Genomic DNA, 22,034 nt, shown 5'->3' with positions numbered 1-22,034 from the left:
TGGATGTCCTGATTTGTCGCACAAGGGAGATAATGCTGTCTGCTCACTGCTGCATGAAGATGACCTTGCAGGTGCTGGAGTTGATCACTGTGCCCAGATGCTGAATTCTGAAGGTTGGTGTCAGGTGACTCTTTTTCCGATTGATGGAGAAGCCGTGTTGTTCGAGAGTGCGAATGGTGAGGCTAAGTCTCAATGTGCTTGTGGAATCGATGGCGACAGGAAGAGGGTGTCATCCAGGTAGCAGATGAGTCGTACAGGAAGAGATCGAACATGTGCTGCGACTGCAGCCAGAAGCTTTGTAAACGTCCTTGAGGCTGATGAGGGGCTGAAGGAAAGAGCCTTGTACTGGTAATGATGATCTGCACAGTGGAACCTCAAGAATCTGCGATGCGCTGGGTGAATGGGAATGTGCAGGTACACCTCCTTCAGGTCGATCGATGTCATGAGATCGTCCTGCCTGATGCAACTCAATATGGTTTGGAGTGATAGCATCTTGAAGCGCTTGTACACTAGATGGATGTTGAGTTTCTTAAGGTCCAATATTGCTCTCCCCCCACCCGATGCCTTGGGGACTAGGAAGAGGATCGAGTAAAACCCTCTGCCCTTCTGACCCGGGGTACCTGCTCTATGGCCGCTATGTCCAGCAAATGTCTGATCTCTGCCTGCATTAACTGGCGCTTGAGGGACAGCGGACAGTGGGGCATCGAGAGGAATTCTTGGGTCAGTCCGTACTGAACCGTGTTCCAAACCCCAAAGTCCGTCGTTGTCTCCTCCCATTGGTCGGCATATAACTGTAGCCTGCCCCCAATGGGAGGGGTCTGGTGACAGTCACTTGGTCCAGTTGGAAACCCCCCCCCCCCCTCGAAATGCTCTGTGGTTCCCCTGCTGTCTATTCCTATTTCTGAAAGAAGACCTATCCTGGAACCGGTCGTGTGACTGAGTATAAGGCCTGTTGTACCTCCTAGAGGTAGACAGGGTGTCTGCACTCCGAGAGGACTGTTTGCGAAAGAACTGATGACCCTTACGGTCCGGCTTCTTGGTGACAGCTGGTAGGACCTTGTGCTTGTCTTTGAACTTGATTAATACTGAGTCCAAGGCCTCCCCAAAAAGGTTGCCACCCTTGAAGGGGGCCGAAGCTAACTTCCATTTTGCCTCCCGATGCAGCCTCAACCGCCTGTGATCGCAGAAGGCTGTTTCATTCCTAGCTGCCTAATCCACACATGAGGGAAGCGAAGAAACTAAAGGAAAGCTGTTTCCGATGGTAAAAATGAAAGACTAACTACGGCTATACAGTAAACAACAGAAATAAGAAAAGGCTACACTATCAAATTTTGAGAGTCCAGCTTGCTGTCCAAGGACTGGAACTCTCCAGTGCATCCTTTTAGGATGATTGAGTTTTTCAAACTGACCTCCAGAGGGAACTGGAGGCGTGGCTACACTAAAGAGTTAAACTCAATCCTTGGGCAGCAAGCTGAAGTTAACCCATGCTTGGACACTCCAAGCAGCGCCTAGGAGAATGTAAAAATGACAGCTGGCTTTTTTCATGTGCACACAGAACACAATGTAACACAGAGAACAAATAGAAGAAATTACATAAGAATTACTGGAACTGAGTATTTCTGCAATCAGGGGACTACTTATACATAACTTGCATTTCAAGAATTTTCTTTTCACACATTATGTCGGTATATCAACATGTAAACATATCACCATATACAATAGGGATATGCAAAATATTTTCAATATGAATTCTCTCGTTTAAAACAGAATGCTTCAATTGCTCTAGAAATTTCTGAGCTTGAAACTAATGCATAAATAAGTGGTGTATTACAATAACATATAGTGACTCACTTCTAATATACACGAAGGGAATTTTAAAAGGAAACTTTCACTTCTACAGTATGAAATAATAAACTTTATTATGAGTATAATCAATCATCCTAGGGAAAAATACAATGTACATATCTTCCAGTAGCAAAACCTAACGTTTATTACAGTTAATGACTATCAAAGGCTAACCATAATCACAGCCTCCCCCTTTTTACATAGTCGAGTTCATCCTTCCCATTCGAATTTTCTTGTAACTTTTAAATGTATTTTGTGGTTCCTTGACATAAATGAAGGAAACATTTATTCTTGAATTACTTTTATAAAGGGAAACAATTCCAAAACAGATCAGCACTAAAAGAATACCTACAATCGCTATTTGGGGCAGGGCTGAGGTATACAAGCTTAAAACTTACCGCTTCTGCATAAGCCTTTCCAATTCCATCTGTAGCTCCTGTGATAACTATAAAATAAAGGGCAGAGAAGAAATTAGAAGAAATTAGAAGTATGAGAGTGAATTAAGATTTCCAAAGTACAGAATCAAAGTACAGTATCATACACATCAGATATTAATATTCTCTTTAATTCTCCCCTTAATTGAAGGATTATACAGATAGTGCTCAACTTATAACCATTTGTTTAACATCTGTGCTAAAGTTATGAAAGCACTGAAAAGAGTGACTTATGATCAGTCTTTGCACTTATGACCATTGCAGCATCTCTGTGCGCAAAAATTGGGCACTTTGAAACTGGCATTTATTTATAATTGCAGCATCTTTGTGTCAAGTGACTGTCATCTGCAACCTTTCCAAGTGGCTTTTCATAAGCAAAGTCAATGGGGGAAGCCGAAGTTGCTCAGTGCCTGCATGATTTGTTCAATGATTGCAGAAGTTCACTTAACAATCACAGCAAAATGATAGTAAAACCAGATGGTCACTAACTTAATGACCACACTGCTTAACATTGGCAGTTTTGGTTCCAATTATGGTTGCAAATAAACTACAGATATTACATGTAATATCTGCATTATTTTATCATCTCCCTAAGAATTAGAATTCAAGACTATTGTGAATGAATTAACAATATTCAGATGCAAATGATTCCATTACCAGTTAACATGAAATAACAAGTTCCTGTATACCCCTAACACAAATTACCAGTCACTATTATTTCACAATAGAAAAAGTAATCTGATTTGCCTGACCTGTTTCTTTTTAGACGGTTTAAAATGTAGAGCACTGGTATACTATTTTAACTGGGCCTTGGACCATGCGACAAACCAAAACAGAACCAGCTTTGGTGATAGTTTGGCTCCAATATATATATACGTTTTAAAACCTCGGAACAGTACTATCACTGTTGAATGAAGAAACAGAGTAATGGCAACTGAAGACCAGATATGTCTGGGACTTTAGAATTCAAACACCTGCCTCATAGACCTAACAATTGTTAATAAGAAAGACACAAAAGAATGGATAGCAGATGTGGCAGTAGCTAGAGACCGCAAAGTAGAAGAGAAAGAACTGGAGAAAATCACAAAATACAAAGACCTACAAAGAGAACAACTGTAGCAGAAGAAACAAAGATCGTACTAACAGTAATAGGCATCTTGGGTGCAATCTCAAAACATCTGGAGCATTACTTGAACACCATCAGCATTGACAAAATCACAATTAGTAAAGGCAGCGCTATTCAGAACAGCTTACATCCTGCGATACCTTCAATACCATTAAACATCTGCCTTAGGAAGGATTCAATATGTGGATAAAAAATGCCAAATCGTTTAAACATCTGGTTGAATTGGGCAACAAACCAGAGTAACAACAACATCAACAACAACAAATATCCCAATATTTCCTCCACAAATCACCATTAAAGTTAAACTGAAGTCCTTCACTTGAAAGCAGCGGAAATGCCTTTAATATACTTAATGCTGGCACTTGACCTGTATGACTGCAAGATTCTCTGCAGTCATAAATGAATTTTGAAAAATTAACTTCAGCTGGTTAAAATATATGTGGTTTTAGCCTACTGAATTTATTTTTATTAATAATATATCAAAATCAAAAAGCACGTTATAGGAACACTTAAAGTTTGCCCTCTATCCACTACCTGCATTATACAAACTGCTTAGTTACTTGAAACTGGTTCAGCTCATGCCTTCCAGCCCCTTGAACACTTAATGCACAAACACTTGATTGATTAAATATTAATGCTGCAGTAAGCTTTGACAGCTCTCTTTTGTCTGGGTGCTTTTGGGGAGGGGAAATATATGCAATGACAGAGAGCTTGCATCAATATTCCTCTTGGGATCTATTACATGGAAAGCAAATTGCTATTTCAATTCTCCTTTCTTGCTAAAAATAGCAGCCCGATTGATTCAAGCAACAGAGCATCAGCCTAGCAGTGCCAAATTTAGAAGCTACTGAAATCCCTAGAAGTGAAAGTTAATGGTGTCTAATATATGCTAACTCATATTTTAGTAAGAACAAAGAAGATAAGTGTGCAGACCCTGCAAGCTAATATCAGTACCAATATACTACATCAAGAGAAGCCCCCCCAAAAAAAACCTGTTACAAAAATGACACAAATGTGAATTTTTAAAATGTCTTTCATTCACAGTGTAACAGAACACCTTCAGACTTTGCACCTTATCTTTCTTTTGTTCATTATGCTTCCCACACATAAATTATGCAAAGATATCACGACATCATAAAATTTGTGCAAAGGAGAATCACGACATCGTAGATTTCATATTAAAAGAACACAAGCATGTAAAGTTTAGGAAGCTGGACCAAGAGAAGTGCAAATAAAATAATGCCTGTAGAAGGGAATATTTGTTATAGCTGTCCCCTGACTTCCCACTCTTACTTGAAGCTATATTGATGCAGGTTTTGGATGAACCATAGAGGCTGAAATAAGCTTAAGATTCCCAAACACCTTAGAATCAAAACTAAAAACAACAGATGTCCAGACATTCTGGAGCACGGATGTCAAACTTGATCATGTCAAGTGACATATCGTGACATATTTTTGCCTTTGAGGAGCCACCAAAGCCCCTGTTCTAGAGGATTGGGAAAGATTGCAGATTAGTTGGTTAATTTAATTGAAAACTTTAAAAGCAATTTTAAATAGACCTGTTCCATATTCATAACTATACATGCCATGAGCTTTTTACTTCTGCTTTGCAGTATTTTTCAATAAGTTTTCAGACCTAATCAAATAAGTTGCTTAGCTTTTATTTTATCGGAGGAGGACGAACATCCACATGAAAGGCTGCCTTAACTTGCGCCCACTACTAAAGTTAGGGCCTTCTTGATGACAATATCCAAGTTACAAATCACTCTTTAGTACTGTGAGAAGATTATCATATTGATGCCTGGACGCTATTTTTTTATTTTTCCATATATGCATAATGTTTTAATAGATATTTCTTTTAGTTTAGACTGTATTTTTGTATTGATTTCATAATTATAATGCAATGGCTGCATTCATTTGATATGGAAATATGCATGCAAGATACTTGAAAAAAATACTAAATACATCACACTTCCTTGCTCTACTAATATTCAAGTAGTCCTTGACTTATGACCATTCATGTAATGAGTGTTCAAAGTTACAACAGCACTGAAAAAGGTAACATGACCATTTTTCATACTTATGACTATTGCAGCATCCCCATAGTCACATGATCCAAAATCAAACACTTGACAACTGACATTTATTTATGATGGTTGCAGTGTTCTGGAGTCACGTGATCATCTTTTGCGATATTCTAATAAACAAAGCCAATGTCATATTCACTTAACCATATTACTAACTCAACAACTGGAGTGACTCACTTTACAAGTGGCAAGAAAGATTGTAAAATGGGACAAAATTCATTTAACAAATGTCCTGTTTAGCAATGAAAATTTTGAGGTCAATTGTGGTCATAATTACCATCACAGGACTACCTGCAATTAAAATTCTGTTGGATCATCCTATGGCCTACATACTGGTATTATAATATTTCCAAGAAAGCAAAAAACACGTATAATGTCTTCTCTGCGAACCTGAGTGATTGACAGTATGAGAGCTGTGGGCTCTCTGTGAGATTCTGATGGAGCAACATATAGTTAAGGAGCTATTCTTTTTTTTGGTCTAAATGATCTCTATAAAAGAGACAATAAATATCTAGGAAGCGAAGTTATGCCATTATAAATATATATGCTGATAATATCCTTGATCTTCAAAGTTTTTTTTATGAACCTGTGACCTTATCCTTAATATAGGTATAGTGTAGCATATAAGGGACAAACTACTTCACTTCCTTACTCTGGAGATGAATTTCTGGAGACAAAATATATCTCTTTTATTCTGCTTTTCCAGCTCCTAAGAGACAGCTTCTTAATCATTTTAACTCTAACTACTGGCATTGCAAAATTGTTTGGTCCATCACCAGAGAGTTCAGAGTATGTAAGATCACTAGTTGGCTTGTATAATAATGACTCAGATAGTATTGCTGCCAAAGCTTTCTCACTGTTTTGAGTGTATAATCTGCATCATTTGCACTTATTTGCTATAATTGAGCTAATCTCTTATTATCTTGTTATTGGCTAATTGTCAAGTAAACCATTTTACCATTTTACCATTTTAATTTTTTGTTTAGCTAAACCAATTTCATTTGTAAGGAAGGAGCAGAACAGGCACTTTGTCAAGGTGCTCTTCTGCCACTGTTAAAGAAAAATATGGTTTAAGTTCAAATATATGTCCAGAGTATTCATGTGAAAATATATGGCAGAGTCATTTGATGTGACATCTTCTACTGGTATTTCAGTGCTAATGCTACAAGTCAAAAAATCAAGGTGGAAAGTGGATTACTTTTTAAACCACATACTTGTATATATTAGGCTTTACAGAACTTGGTGAAATGGAGACAACCAGTGTAACACGCTGCAATAGGAAAAATGGCATGAATGCGATCAGCGTATGATGAAAAGGGAAACAAGCACCCGGGCATTTATTGAATTATAACCATATTAATTAAATACTGGGAATTTTAGATTCACACCTAGTTGGCAGAAGCTCCCCATTTCTGTTTCGAAGTCTTTGTTTCCTTCTCAAGTTACCAGTTACTGTAAACCATGAAATCACTAAATTTTCAAACTATGTTCTGCAGTCCCCTAAGATTCTATGATAATTTGATGGGATTCTGTGAAAAACTAAGGGGAAAAAAAGTTTATTCAAAAGTAGCCAATTTTCTATCACAAGAGTTTTCCCTCTTAATAAGGGATTCTACGTTTTAAAAAAAAAGGCTAACAGGTTCCACTGCCTGAAAAATTTAAAAACCTCTGCCCCAAATCACAAATAAAACTTCTACTGAACTCTAATTTTCACCAAACCACTATGACCAGTGTAAAAGACTGAAGTCTAAGACCTCCAGACTGCCCACCACTGCTCCAGCCTATTCCAGACACCTTCAGCTACGCAGAGAGCTCAGAATTGCTGATCCTCTCACTTGCTGTTAAATCACCTTTGTTCGTAAGGGCTGCTCCACAGAGGAGGTGGCTGGTTGTCCTCCTTCATCAGAGGTTCATCCATAACATCAAGTCCTTGCCTGCTCCCAAACTTTGACATCCATTTCTAACTGTGCAGGATCATGGTGAATCCTTTCCTTCCTGTTTACTTTCCATATTGCAGGTAATATTGATGTGTATCCATGCATGCACATGCCATAAAGTAGTCTATGTATAATCAAAATGGCATCCCTGTGAGCTTCACTAAATTGTGTGGAAATTAGTACATTTAGGATTGCGCTGCTCAGGTTCAGTCGTGTGTGTCTCAAATCCCTTTGGAATGTGACTTCTTCTGGATATAAATGAAGATTGTATTTAAAAGGAAGGAGAAAAATGAGTGTTTAAGTGGCTTCAGACAGGCAATGGGAGGGGGGAATACAACACTTATTCTAGATATATATCCTCAGTATATATTATTTAAGTATTATTTTTACTTTGTTTTTTATTAGATATTTATTAGATATAAAATGCATTTTTCCAGATATGGATCACTCGCTAAAACTGGAAAAATTGCAGATGGAACTGAAAAAGCAGTAATAAAAAACTGAAATAAATTCCAGGGCTGTTAGTTTTGCTGTTGCTTCTTATGACACATATTTTGATAAATTAGGTTCAAGCCCAAGTAAGGAACTGAAATATGAAAACAAGTTTTTATCAACTTTAGTTTTACATGGAATGCAAAAAAGATTTAAGGGTCATTCCATGTGAAGTGGTCTGATTTCAGAAAAGTGCCCTGCTCGATCATCATGGATTTCAATGAAATTTTGTGTGAACATGCACACATATCCCCAATGAACTTTCGTAAATATCTCTTGCGGAGATATAATGATTTCTTTGACCTCATATCGCAGCCTTCTACAGTATGACTCTAAGGTTCCAGCAACTTTGAGACATAATATATCTGGCAATATATTGTTGAGAAAAACAAAACTTGGCCATTTTGTACAACTGCGTGTTCTATTAAACAAAATAACAAAAACATTCTCATGAGCGATGTCCATCTAGATAATTTGGAGCAATGTTGGCCGAAAATATTGCGGCTTGAAAAAAGGTTGAAGTTTGGCTTTTTATATCTCTGGAAGGAAGGGTATGATAAATGTGTAACTGTGTGTGTAACAACTTAGTAACACAATGCTTTCAAATATAAAATTTCATTCTCCTATTGCTTTCCAATAGTTTACAAAATGTGTAAAGTTGACACTTTTTGTAAAAATGCCAAAAATAGGGTATTTTCAGCCTACTTTTACAAAAAAAGACCTTCTGGAAACTCTTAAATCATTCTCATTAGAAAGAGCATGATTAACCCCTTAAAAATGTAGGGTTGGTTTTTCATCGCTGACGTATAAAGCCCTAAAAATAAGGACAAAGTATTTTTAGGACTTTATAAGTCAGCCATGAAAAACCAACCCTACTTTTTAGGGGGGTTGAAACATGCTTTAATTAACAATATTTTAATTGTAAATTAAAAGTACTGAATATTCTAAAACAAAATGTACAGAACTCCATGTGAAAACAATGACATTTTTATGTAACAAGACAGATGTCTATAGTATTTATTTGATTAAAACTTTAACTTCTCAAATAATTGAAAAATTAATGTTTTAGTTTTGTGCATTAGAAACACTAATTTTGCATTACAAAGAGTTTTCATTTTATTGCCAATTTTCTATCACCAGAGCTTTGCCTTTTGCTTGGGAGTATCAGAATTGAACTAACAGATTCTGCAGCCTGAAAAAAATTGAATACCCTTGGGGTAGTCAATGTTCATGCTATTTGAATCTCAAGAGGATCACATTAAAAATCTGACTGGATAACTACTATACCCATAAAACAATCTATAGTTATTCAGATATACAATTCAGAAATGTGGCCATGACATAGCTCAGTAATATTAATTAGTTCTCAAATGAAGTTTGATATGTATATAGCTAAGAATTCCTGTTAATATGTAATGCTTTAAACGTTAATTCCATTGTTTGATTGTCATAGTCTATGTTTTATATACAGAAACATCAAACCAATAACTGATGATTATTTCACTAAATACTGTATTCAGGTGAATTTATCACTATTATAATCAATAAGAAACCATGACTCAGGGCTACCTTGAAATATGGTTCCCAAGCAGAAATAGTAAATCTAGTCTCAAATATAGAGCAAACTTTCAACCTAATGTTTAATATACTGATGTTTTATCAGTATCTATCATTCAAATATGCTTTTTTTGGGAGGGGAAGAGAAAACACATTATTTACAGTCATTAACATAGATTACTTCAGTTTATTTGTGGATGTGTTGATGCATGTATGGAAAAAAATTGAATTCCGAACTCTAGCAGAGGCATCTAAATTGATTAATTTGCCCCTCCCATGCCTTCAGTGTTTGAGCAATAGAACAATTCAACCATAATAGACAATAAGCAGAGATGCGTAAGCGGCTGTGAATAGAAAACGATGAATGAAATGCATGACGTTAGAGAACTATGAATTGGGGAGTTTACTGCATGAATTGAAATCTAAAGTAATCTGCCCCTCTGCTTTGAACTGAGCATTGCAAAGTAAACTAGAAAGATGCGAAAAAGGGGGGGGGGGAATGGTCTCTGACACATTTACAGCAACTGATGGCCTGTCACCTAGACACTGATGAGTATTTTCACTGGATAAAAATGGCAAGCAACAGTCTAAAAATAGACTAGTGTGCTGCAGACCTGTCTGGCTTGGCTACATTACCAGAATACCAATGTAATTTCTTGTAAGTATGCTTGTCCCATATTTGAACAGTGAAGGTGAGAGGAAAAAAAGTGATTGTATACTGTTATTTGCCAGAATTTGAAAGAGCATACAATATATTAGGTGTGTGTTTAGTTTACATTTTGCAAGAGAAATAAAATAAAATAAAAATATAACAAAACAAAGTGCCTTTCAATATGCAGGGAACACGAAAAAGTCAAGGAAATGATCTTTCTGCCAATGGGCAAAGATGGTGAGAAGGTGACAGGCAGCAGGGTAAAAGCAGAGCCACCGTATTTTTCGGAGTATAAGACGCACCAGAGTATAAGATGCACCAAGATTTTGAAGAGGTAATTTTTTTTAAAAAAAAATTTGCACTCTGCAGACCTCCCAAACCCTCTGTACACCTCATTTTTTGTGAAAAACGGGGCATGCAGAGAGTTTGAGAGGCCTGAAAAGTGCTCCTGGGTCGGTGGGGGGACAAAAATGAGCAAAAAAGGTCAATTTTTTGCAAAAACGGGCCCGTTTTTTGCCAAAAAAAGAGAGCATGCATAACCTTTAGGAGGCTTGTAGACTGCTCCTGGGGGCTGGGGGGTGGAACAAGCAAAAAATGCCCCATTTGTCAGGCCTCCTAAACCTTCTACAAGTCCATTTTTGTGAAGGGCTAGTGTTTCAGGAGGCCAAGAATGCTGTATTCAGTGTATAAGACGTGCCCAGATTCTCACCCTCTTTTTTGGAAGAAAAAGGTACGTCTTATACTCTGAAAAATACGGTACCTAATACCTTCTTTGCCTTTGTCTTCATTCAAAAGGAAAAAAGAATAAGTCCAGCCTACCAAAAGCAGCAGTGTGGGAGAAAGAATAAGAATGCAGGTCGAAATTGGCAACAGGACTCCTATGCATTCCAACTGAGTTCAAATCACCAGGACCAAATTATTTTTACATCCTAGGGTTCTGAAGGAGCTAGCAGGTGTGATCTCAGAACCAGTAAGCAAAATAGCAATAGCACTTAGACTTATATACCGCTATAGAGTGCTATATAAAATCTCATCAGAATTTCTAAGTGATGGGTCGTAAAGTTGGACATCACGTTACCTTATTCTTAGTGACAGCAATCTCGGCACTCCACGCTGCTGTCATTAAGCAAATTCCACTAATCATTAGTCAAGGAGACATCCCAACCCAAACATTCTTGGTTCAATAAATCCTAGCCCTGAGCCTTGGTTCACCCACCCCTTCAACTCATCCCAACTGGTTATACTCTCACATCTCTGCCCTTTTGGCTGCCCCACACCTTATCTGGCAGGGCAACAAGCAGTCCCAGAACTGCACAGCTCCATGACTGCTTGTCACAACCCTCAGGGGTTTCTTGGGATATTGCACCTTTGGGACGGCAAAGCCACCCTTCAGTGCAAAGTTGCAGCTGCCCTGAAAGCCTCAGCTAACCCACTGCACGTCCATTTTTGCGCAGGATGGGGTTTCAGGAGACCAAAAATGCTGTATTCAATGCATAAGACACACCCAGATTTTCACCCACTTTTTTGAGGTAAAAAGGTGTGTCTTATAGTCCAAAAAATATGGTAGGTAGACAGTATGTTATGCAGATTAAGTGGGATATTCCTTAAAACTCAGCTGTCCAGACACAGAATGAGTTCTAAATCTCTGGGACTTGTTGGTTGCTATGACAGAGTTTGTAATCATTGCTAGAATAAATTAATAAATAGCACATACATTACCAATAATTTTGCTGATTAATTAAGCTGAAAAACAGCCAAAAGCGAGCTCTATAATTAAAGTACAATTTAAACCTGATATCCCAAGTGTATTAAACCAAAATGCAAAGGAGAAAGCACTTTAAATAAGCATTTCTTCTTTAAGATGAGCATTTTACAAGCCTCTTATCAGGAAAATTTTGCTCCTATGTCTACATCACCAAAGCAGAGATAACATATATCTGTAAAGCAAATAACTGCCTTGCATTTTCTTCCATATGGAGTAGTTGTCTCTCAAAAAATTGACTATTTCAAAAATAAAAAGTATCAAACCAAATTGGCAATAGGGACTAAGTAAGTGGGAAGCTACAAATTAACACTTATCTTTTTTAAAAAAATGTTCAGAATAATTTCTAACTAGAGATAAATTATAAAAATACCAATTTTCTGATATACTGTTTGATTGAAAAGCTACACAGAAGGCTACAGTTTCTAAAGAACACTACTTCTGGTTAAATAGAAATTTAAAGCCATTCACAAATTAGCCAGCAGAGGTAGCAATATACTTTAAAAGCATTTTTCTGTAACAGAGTTAACACCTTTTTCAGATGCAGAATGGTATTATGTTTTTGTATAGGTTCACTGAAAAAAACCTTACTTTTAAATGTGGCCAAATATTCTATTTCAGCACTTAAGCCTTGAAATTTCATGTTAAAAAAATGCAAATGTCCCAGAAGCCATATGTGAATATCATAAGCAATGCCCATGGGTACTAGGTTGCTGAACCAAGCAAGACAAAACGACCAAGGGTCCTTTTCTGGGTGCTGCGAAGGAGAGTCCAAGCATGGGTTAAATACAGCCAATCTGCCCAGGACTGAATTGAAACTTTAAGCCACGCCTCTGGTGCTGACTAATCCTCAGATTTTCTTCAATGAAGTTGCGCTGAGAAGTTCAGGAATCAAATCAATGAAGGTCGTAAAAAAAACATCCACAAGTCCAGAAGAAATCATATGATAAATGGCGGAGCAGACCCCAGGGTGGGGATGGACTCTTCTTTGCAGCACCCTAGAAAAAGACCCTTCAGGTAAGCCAAAGGTCATTTTCCTGGGTGCTGCTCTAGAGAGTCCAAGCATGGGACATATCCAAGCTAAATGTCACTAGGGCGGGAAGCAGAAGCATCCAGGGTCTCTCGGCTGGTATGAATGCCCTGGAGAATTCGCCTCCCAAATGCCCCCTCCACAGAAGCAAATTTGTCCAGTCTGTAGTTTCGAACAAAGGAAGACAAAGAAGTTCATGTGGCAGCCTTGCAAATCTCCTCTATCGGTGCCTGGGTAGCCCAGGCCACCGTGGTGGCAGCGCTTCTGATAGAATGTGCAGTGATATGGCGTGGCACCAGAATAGATTGAAGAACGTGGGCCGGGGTAATACAGGCCCATATCCAACGTACGATAGCCTGAGAAGAAACTTGGGAAGCAGGTTGAAATGAGACAAAAGTGATTCAGAGCAACGGAAGGCAGCCGTACGTTTGATGTATTTACGTAACGCTCTACGAATATCAAGCATGTGCCACTTTTTCTCTTTGGGATGTTTGGGGTACGGAGAAAAATCCGGAATTATGACCATCTGGGCCCGGCGAAACCAAGAGTTGAACTTGGGTATAAATGCCGGATCCGAACGGAGGACTAATCTGTCAGGTTCTATCAAGCATGTCCTCGCGAATTGACAGTGCTGCCAATTCAGAAATTTGCCGTGATACCAATAAAAAAGGCTGTCTTAAATGTCAGATGTTTGAGGCTGGCCGATCGGAGTGGTTCAAAGGACAGGCCAATGTAACAACACATTGAGATCCCACGAGGGGTACCTGTGAACGACCGGAGGCCTCAGGTTGGTTGCACCCCATAGAAAACTACGGATGATGGGATGACGACCAAGGGAAGAATGCTCGTCTACTGTCAAGATCATGGACAAGGCCACCACCTGTCATCTGAGAATGTTAGGGGCCAGGCCTTGGTTGAGTCCATCTTGCAAAAAGTGTAAGGTCTAAGAAATCGTAGCTGTAGTTGCCACAGCATCGTGCTCTCTGCACCAGCTGTCAAAGGACTTCCACGTGGCGTCATATATTCTGGGTGTAGAAGGCAGTCTGGATGCCTGAATGGTGTGAATGACCTTGGTGGAAAAACTACCCCTACTTAGGAGGTTCCTCTCAAGTGTCAGACGGCTAGTTGTAACCACTGGGGCTCTGGATGTTGAAGCACCCCCTGGCTACAGAGACCTTGTGCTGGGGAATCTGCCAAGGAAGGTTGACAGAGACTCACTAGGTCGGCGAACCAGGTCCTTCTGGGCCAGTAGGGAGCCACGAGTAGAATTTCCACCTCCTCCAACAGGATTTTCCGAATCACCCTGGGAAGAAGAGGCAATGAGGGGAACGCGTATGTCAGTCCCGATGGCCATGGACAGTGGAGAGCGTTGATCCCCTCGGCTTGCGAGGTATGGAACCTGGAGAAGAACCTGGGGAGGTGCGTGTTCTATGGGGTGGCGAACAGGTTGACTAGAGGACAGCTGAACCTCTGAGACAATTGGTGGAACAGATCTGAGTGCAGATGCCACTCCGAGTGATCGACCGTGGCCCTGATCAGACAGTCCGCCTGCATGTTGTGGACCCCAGAGAGGTGCTCTGCTTGGATCAAGCACAGATATCTTTCCACCCAGGCGCTCTGTCTCCTCCATCAGGGACCTGGAGCGAGTGCCCCCCTGGTGGTTTATGTGTGCCTCTGTGGCACCCCTTGATGTCATCTTGGAAGTGAGCGAGTGCGAGCTGCACCGCTCTCAATTCTAACCAGTTGATGCTGTGGGATAATTCGGGCGCTGACCATCTGCTTTTCACAATCTGGTTGTGGAGATGAGCGCCCCAGCCGAATAGATTGGGGTCCATCGTGATGGTGAGACAGTCTGCCTCTTTTAAGAGGGCGCCCTTCGTCAGCGCGGGGGAAAGCCACCACTGGAGGGACTGATGTACCTTTGGTGAGACCCGAACCAGCTGTTAAGAGTTGCTCATGTTGGCTCTTTGGTAGGGCAGGAGAAGCCATTCTAGGTGTCGAGAATGAATGTACTATTGACAGGCACAAAATCATCTTGCCGAGGAGTTGTGCACAATCAATGCCTGTGATGACTGCAGTACTTGCAAAACCTGGCTTCTGATGCTTGCCAACTGCTCTGGAGACAGGGAGACCTGGCAACTGGTGGGGTCGATGATGGCGCCCAGGTGCTGCAGTCTGGTGGTTGGATGCAGATGACTCTTTTCATTGTTGATAGAGAACCCGTGATGTTGGAGGATTCGCAGTGTTTGTGTAGGTCTTGCACCGCTTGTTGCCGTGATGATGACTGAATGAGGATATCGTCCAGGTAGCAATGCAGGCACACCGGGCGTGATCTCAGGACGGCCACCACCGCAGCTAGGATCTTTGTAAAGATCCGAGGTGCCGATGACAAGCCGAATGGCAGAGCCCTGTACTGGTAGTGGCAGCCTGCATAAAAGAATCTCAGGAACCTGCGGTGAGCTTTGTGAATGGGCATGTGGAGGTAGACCTCCTTGAGATCTATGGATGTTAAGAGATCTCCCAGCCTGATGCAACCCAGAATTGACTGAAGGGACTGCATCTTGAACCTTCGGTATGCTATATGATGGTTTAGCTTTTTTAGATCTAGGATCCCCCTCCACCCCCCGGAGTTCTTTGGGACAAGGAAGAGTATTGAATAAAACCCTGTCCTTTCCTGACCTGGTGGAACCGGTTCTATGGCATTTATGTCTCTGAGTATTTAGTATTTTAGTATTTTATTGTCACTTATAGGCCGCCCTTTTCCCTGAGGGGACTCAGGGCGGCTTACAACTCATGGGAAGGGGGTGCAAGACAGAACGTAAAATAATATGTGAGTACAAATAAAAATAGCAATAAAACACAACATTCATTCAACATTCGGGTGGGGTGTATGAAGATCTTATCCCCAGGCCTGACGGGATAGCCAGATCTTAAGGGCTGTGCGGAAGCTCTGGACTGTGGTGAGGGTGCGAATCTCTACGGGGAGATCGTTCCAAAGGGTGGGAGCTACTACTGAGAAGGCTCTCCTCCGCGTAGTCGCCAGTCGGCACTGACTGGAGGATGGAACTCGGAGGAGGCCCACTCTGTGCGATCTGATGGGACGAAGGGAGGTAATCGGCAGAAGGCGGTCTCTCAAGTACTCAGATCCACTACCATGAAGGACTTTATGGGTGGTAAGTAGCACCTTGAAGCGCACCTGGAGATCAACAGGTAGCCAGCGCAGCTCGCGGAGGATGGGTGTTATGTGGGCGTACCGAGGTGCGCCCACTATCACTCGCGCTGCCGCATTCTGGACTAGCTGAAGTCGCTGAGGTGAAGGATCTCCCGTTCCATGAGAGTCCTCTTGACCAGACAGGAGGGGCTTGGCCACCGAACGAACTGTCGGGGGGGGGAATGAACTCTAACGTTAGACGTATGTGTATCATCTGAAGGACCCACTGGTCCGACGTAATCTGCTCCCATTGGGCGTGGAACAGCTGGAGACGCCTTCCTATGGGAGCCATCCGCTGATGGTCACTTATAATGTCTGAAGGGTCTGGAACTGGACCCTCTGCGATAGGGACATTTAGAGAAGGACTGTTGACAGTTTCTGTCACGAAAAGGCTGACGGTCCTTGGACCTATCCGTGCCTTGAGAATAGGGACGTTGGAAGCAATTGGAGGTAGATGGCTGCTCCAAGTTCCGAAAGGGCTGCCTCCTATAAGTCTGGGAACCCTTGCAGTCAGATTTTTGTTGACCAAAGGCATGACCTTCTTTTTGTCCTTATTTTCAACAAGGGCAGGATCTAGGGTCTCCCCAAAAAGCTTGCCGCCCTTAAAGAGAGCTGAGGTGAGCTTCCACTTGGGAGTGCATATCCGTGTTCCAATGCCTGAGCCATAAGAGGCGCCTGGTGGGGAAATTAGAGGCCAGGGATCTAGAGGCAACCTTAGCAGCGTTCAGGGTGGCGTCAGCAGTGCCTTAATTTGGTATCCCCAGCTTGGCAAGGAGCTGTCTCAGACAGAGTAGCGCCGCCCTGGACAGAAAGAACGCAGAAGCGGAAGTTTTAATAGCCCAAGCCACTGCCTGATGAGTGTTGTGGCAGACATTCTCGGCCCTTTTGTCCTCCGCGTTGAGGCCTTCTAATAGTTCAGGGAGGAGCACTAAATTGGAAGTGAGCGCCGCCACAGGCGCGTCCACAGGAGGCAATTTCAGTAAGTCTTCTATACAATAATACAATACAATACAATAGCAGAGTTGAAAGGGACCTTGGAGGTCTTCTAGTCCAACCCCCTGCCCTGGCAGGAAACCCTATACTGTTCCAGACACATCGCTATCCAACATCTTCTTAAAGACTTCCAGTGTTGGGGCATTCACAACTTCTGGAGGCAAGCTGTTCCACTGATTAATTGTTCTAACTGTCAAGAAATTTCTCCTCAGAACTTGCTTCTCGGAAGTTGCTTCTCTTCTTGATTAGTTTCCACCCATTGTTTCTTGTTGTACCCTCTGGTGCCCTGGAGAATAGTTTGACTCCCTCTTCTTTGTGGCAACCCCTGAGATATTGGAATACTGCTATCATATCTCCCCTAGTCCTTCTTTTCATTAAACTAGACATACCCAGTTCCTGCAACCGTTCTTCATGTTTTAGTCTCCAGTCCCCTAATCATCTTTGTTGCTCTTCTCTGAACTCTTTCTAGAGTCTCCACATCTTTTCTACATTGTGGCGACCAAAACTGAATGTAGTATTCCAAGTGTGGCCTTACCAAGGCATTATAAAGTGGTATTAACACTTCACGTGATCTTGATTGTATCCCTGTTTATGTAGCCTAGGACCGTGTTGCCTTTTTTGGCAGCTGCTGCACACTGCTGGCTCATATTTAAATGGTTGTCCACTAGGACTCCAAGATCCCTCTCAGTTACTACTATTGAGCAAGGTACCACCTATTACTGTACCTGTGCATTTCATTTTTCTTGCCTATATGTAGAACCTTATTCTTTTCACCATTGAATTTCATTTTATTAGATATGCCCAATGTTCAAGTTTGTCAAGATCCTTCTGTATCTTAAGCCTGTCTTCTGGAGTGTTGGCTATTCCTGCCAGCTTGGTATCATCTGCAAATTTGATGAGTTCCCCATTTATTCCCTCATCCAAATCATTGCTGAAGATGTTGAAGAGTACTGGGCCTAAAACAGAGCCTTGGTGTACTCCACTGCATACTTTCCTCCATGTAGATGCAGTTCCATTGGGGACTACACGTTGAGTGCGGTTGGTCAGCCACTTACAAATCCATCTGGTGGTAATGCTGTCCAACCCACATTCTTCTACTTTATTGTAATAAAACTTTAATTTTATAAGTCTATTTCCATTTATTTTGAGGTATTGCCTTATTTAACATAGTTAGCTAAATTGTCAGGAAATGTGATGTCCTATGACAAAATGGAGGTCATTTTGGGATTCAGCGCACCAAAAACATAAAGATTACGTGGAATAACCAAAACAGCTCTTGAAAAATTTTTTTTTGCAGACCTGTGTAATCAGTACTTTGAATTGCAGCCAGAACCCTACTGGAAGCGAGTGCAACTCATGATGTAGTTGGTGTTACATGAATGTGATGAGTTGTGCCAACTTGTGCAGCCAGATTGTGTAAGATTTTCAAGAACAGCATGTTGCAATAGTCTAATTGTCTAATTGGGAAATAACTGAGGCATGAAGTGATCTCGAGGAGATCCATTATAGGAATTGCAATTCAGAAATTCAGATATTTGTTCAAATTCATCCCCCCCACTACTCCCTATAACTACCCTCTGCTCTTTAAGTAGGAGCTGTGTGTTCAGAGGAACCCGTTGGCATAATCTGAATAAGGTAGTATCACCTTATTCAAAATCAAAGATAGAAATGTTCCAACTCCCTGAAAACCTGATCTGAGGAACCCAAACCCTATAAGGATTTAAGCTACAACCTGTTGTTTTCCATCCAGACACAGGGACAGAAATACTTGGAGCTTTGCACTGTCTAAGGAGAAAATTTCATCATTGTGGCACTTGTACCAAGAGTGCTGTCTGAAATCACAGCAAACTGCTGACAGATGCCTAAAAAAAGCAGCCTGACTATATTTTAATTTACCAGCCAGCAGAAATTCAGATCTGTGATTGATTTCACTCTGTAGTGCTCAGCTACCAGAGGCAGCCATGAGATTACATACACAACCCAAGGCACTAAACACAAGTCATATTCATTGACTGAAAAACTACATTGTCTGCCAACTTCGATATCCCTTAACTGGAAGCCAAATATGTAAAGTGTCTCTTGAGCATATAACCAAAGTGATAAAGTTCATTCATTCATTTTGGTTCTGTACTATGTAACTTCTAAGCAGAACTTAGCAAACAGGCCCAGACATGCACGAGCTTCACTGGAAAAAAAAAAGAATACTGTACATTAATGGAAATAATGAGTGACTATTGAGAAAAATGAGTTGGTTTGTTTTGTTTTCTGTAACATCTTTATAATGTTCCACAGATCTACTACAGTTGATGTGAAATGGTACAAGTAGTTCCTCAGAGTGTGTATTGCTATGACAGGGGAAGACAAAGTGAAAAAGGAAAGAGGAAATGAACACTGAAAGAAAATGTTCAGATTTAGAGAAGTCTAATGATGGACAAAGAGAAAAATAAATACTATAGAATTTGAGAGGGAAAGGAAACTAATAGTTATAATGATCTGGCTAGAGGAAGGATAAGGAATAAATGACACTCTTAAATTATTCTGAAATTATTAAAAATATAAAAGATAAAAGATTTAAATTTAAAATTCACATACATCAAGAAAATCTACTTCACAAAAACTAGATATAAACTATGGGTTTTGAATTTGAATTTTTGATAAATTCATATAAAAAGATCAAAACACAGAAAGAAGTTAAAGAAACAAACATCCTTTTAGACAATCAACTGAAAGTAAAGCAAGTTATATAATTGAAATATAAGTTTAATATACAATCGTAATTGAAATACTGCCTAAAATTCTTGTAACTTATCTCCACAAAAAGATATACCAAATCTAGAAAAATACAGAAAAGAGCAATTAATATAAATATTAGAAGGCTTAAAGGGGAGTGTAGGAGAGAGACTTATAATTACTTTGGTATAATCTCTATGGCTGAAAAGCAGTATTCTTCTCAATATCAATATCAACTATTGCAAGGGAGTGTTACTGAAAATCATTTAGACTAATCCTTGGAAGCAAATTCTGGATCGGATTACCACTTTGTTTTAACTGATCAAGACTTCTGATATATTCAAGAAGAATAAACACAGAATTATAGAATTAAAAACCACTGAAGAAAGAAAACCAGTGGGGGAAAAGTATGTTAAATGATGTAGATAGAGAATAGAGTAGCAAATAAATGTTTTTCTTTTACTCTCATTAACATAATAGTATTCTTTCAGACTCTTAAAAATACAGTCAAGTAGTGTTTCCCTGTAATATATACAATTCTTATCACTATATTAAAAAATTAAACTTGTGCAACAGAGTTTATCAAATTTGACTTGTGCAAATGACACATACTCATATTAAAGCAACATTACTTTAAAGATGAAACAGATGCCATGTAAGAATTTTAACTTTTGTGTAAATATGAGTTACACCTTAACTGATAACACTATGAATAATTGAAAGATAATTTCCTTTAAAGAAAAAGTCAACGGTGGGAAAGTGCAAATGTTACACAATGCAGCTTGTACTTGGAACCATGATAATGTAACATTCAGCATTTCTTTTTGTTTTTATTATCTTTTTTTAATTAAACATTTATATCATTTTGAATGCATGCCAGTTACATTAAAGTATAGGACAGCTTTAACCTTCTCAGATTTAAGAGTTGTAGAAACAGGAAGGATTTTGCTCTGAGAATTCCACACTACCACTGAAATACTCCAAATGTAAGCTTAATTAACTAGACCTTTTAGCAAAGAAATAGACGGAAAAGTGGTCAGCCTCATAAACCCTTTGATGCGCTGTTCAGTAATTACAGGATTTCTTTATCTTTCCATCAATACCATAGTAAAGAATGATAAGATTATGTTTTTATCACTACATCTATAACCTATATATTATAGGCCAAAAGCAGACACTACACAAAAAAAGGCGGGGGGGGGGGAATACAGCCTTTTTTCTCCTCGTTTATAAAAGTAAGCAATCGAAAGGAGCATGTGGACGACCTAAAGCACAACCAAGTGACCTTGAATGCGCACCATTCCCGATTTATGCCAAGTATCACACAGGTGCAGCAGACAAAGACAAATGCCCCGAGCTAAGAAACCTTTTAGGGTGTAATTTCAGAGAGAAACTGGGCTCGAGGACAAAAAACCACAATTAATAAAAAGGATTTTTTTTAAAAAAAGACCAGAGAAATGAAAAGGTGCCAGTTGATCCGCGGGGCAGCGTTGCATACGCAACAGCAGCTCTTGCCAGAAACCGGCAGGAAGCCTCGAGGAAAGAATGAATGGACTCACCTGCCCAGGTGTTCAGGTACGGGTCCAGTATCGCCGTGTTGTCTAGCAGCCACACGCGGATGGCACCCATCAAGTTAGAAAGCAAACTATAAAACAAGTAGCCGACTACCAACACTCCGACCCAATAGTAAAAACCATCAGGGAATAATAAAAAAGAAGAAACCTCCATGGCTTCCCCAACGATGCGCAAACAGCTACTGGAATGATAATGGCCCGGCAATACTAAACCCTCCAAGCTTGGGTCGGACCCGCCTACAAAACAGTCCCGCCCCAAAGAGCAGCTATTGGCTAATTAATACAATGTAGGATGGCAATTGGATATCCGTCGTGGAACACATGGCTCCTGATCTCGCGGTACTTTCTCCCCCCCCCCCAAAAAAAAAAAGAAGAAGCGCGTGGTTGAGATAAATTCCCGAACAGACGGGCAGAATAGTCCATCAGGCGCTTCGCGCGCCCATGTGGCGAACGGCTCTTCCGGCACAGCTTGCGTTCTCTGGCTCTTATTGGCGGAGAATGGTGTCATTCTTGTGGAGCCTCGTTGCTATTAGAGTGTAATTGGGATGAACTGGCGGTTGCGAAAGAGAATTCATTTTGCGGAGTTAAAAGTTGGAACTAGCGA

At 40.4% G+C, this 22,034-nt stretch overlaps 1 protein-coding gene across 1 annotated transcript in view; it reads right to left on the bottom strand.

The window, feature by feature from the left end:
* The window catches only part of HSD17B12 (hydroxysteroid 17-beta dehydrogenase 12), a 65,829-nt gene extending 44,172 nt beyond the window's left edge, over positions 1–21,657 (bottom strand). Inside the window, exons 1-2 of the mRNA XM_032226228.1 lie at positions 21,416–21,657; positions 2,244–2,290 (exon numbers count right to left, since the gene is read on the bottom strand). Coding sequence (XP_032082119.1) covers positions 2,244–2,290; positions 21,416–21,584 — 216 coding nt within the window. The 5' untranslated portion in view covers positions 21,585–21,657. The remainder of the gene's footprint in view (positions 1–2,243; positions 2,291–21,415) is intronic.
* Between the last annotated feature and the right edge of the window lie 377 nt (positions 21,658–22,034).

The sequence above is a fragment of the Thamnophis elegans genome, chromosome 1 (genome assembly GCF_009769535.1).
Source record: "Thamnophis elegans isolate rThaEle1 chromosome 1, rThaEle1.pri, whole genome shotgun sequence".
NCBI lineage: Eukaryota > Metazoa > Chordata > Lepidosauria > Squamata > Colubridae > Thamnophis > Thamnophis elegans.
The sequence above is the reverse complement of the archived record's forward strand: the minus strand, read 5'-3'. Positions and strand labels throughout refer to the sequence as shown.